This window comes from Rhincodon typus, chromosome 44 (genome assembly GCF_021869965.1).
Source record: "Rhincodon typus isolate 14 chromosome 44, sRhiTyp1.1, whole genome shotgun sequence".
In the NCBI taxonomy this organism is placed as follows: Eukaryota; Metazoa; Chordata; class Chondrichthyes; order Orectolobiformes; family Rhincodontidae; genus Rhincodon; species Rhincodon typus.
In genome coordinates, this window is record NC_063375.1 from 1,092,996 (window position 1) to 1,093,427 (window position 432).

The window sequence follows — 432 nt, forward strand, 5'->3', positions numbered from 1 at the left end:
TGTTTATCAGGGGGCGGAATATTGGCCTCAGGACCTCAGGGAGAGCAGCACCCCCCGCTCCACCCCGTCACCTTGGTGCTCGACGCTCCCTCCTTCATCGCCTCACGGTAACTGTATGAGGAAACACTGCTGCCGTCCCCAGTCTGTGCTCGGCTCGGGGAACTGATCTCCGCTAAAACCAGATCTTCCAACCCTGCAGACAAAAAAAACATGGATTACAGCATAGGGAGCTGGAGGGAGGGAGACAACCAGGGAGGGAGGGAGCTGGCAGAGACACGGAGGGAGCTGGAGGGAGGGAGACAGCCAGGGAGGGAGGGAGCTGGCAGAGACACGGAGGGAGCTGGAGGGAGGGAGACAGCCAGGGAGGGAGGGAGCTGGCAAAGACAGGGAGGGAGCTGGAGGGAGGGAGACAGCCAGGGAGGGAGGGAGCTG

General features: G+C 62.0%; 1 protein-coding gene across 1 annotated transcript in view; it reads right to left on the bottom strand.

Moving 5' to 3' along the window:
• gripap1 (GRIP1 associated protein 1) overlaps positions 1-432 on the bottom strand; it is a 26,128-nt gene that overhangs the window by 1,137 nt on the left and 24,559 nt on the right. The window contains exon 22 of the mRNA XM_048619937.1: positions 72-193. Within this exon, the coding sequence (XP_048475894.1) occupies positions 72-193 (122 nt within the window). The remainder of the gene's footprint in view (positions 1-71; positions 194-432) is intronic.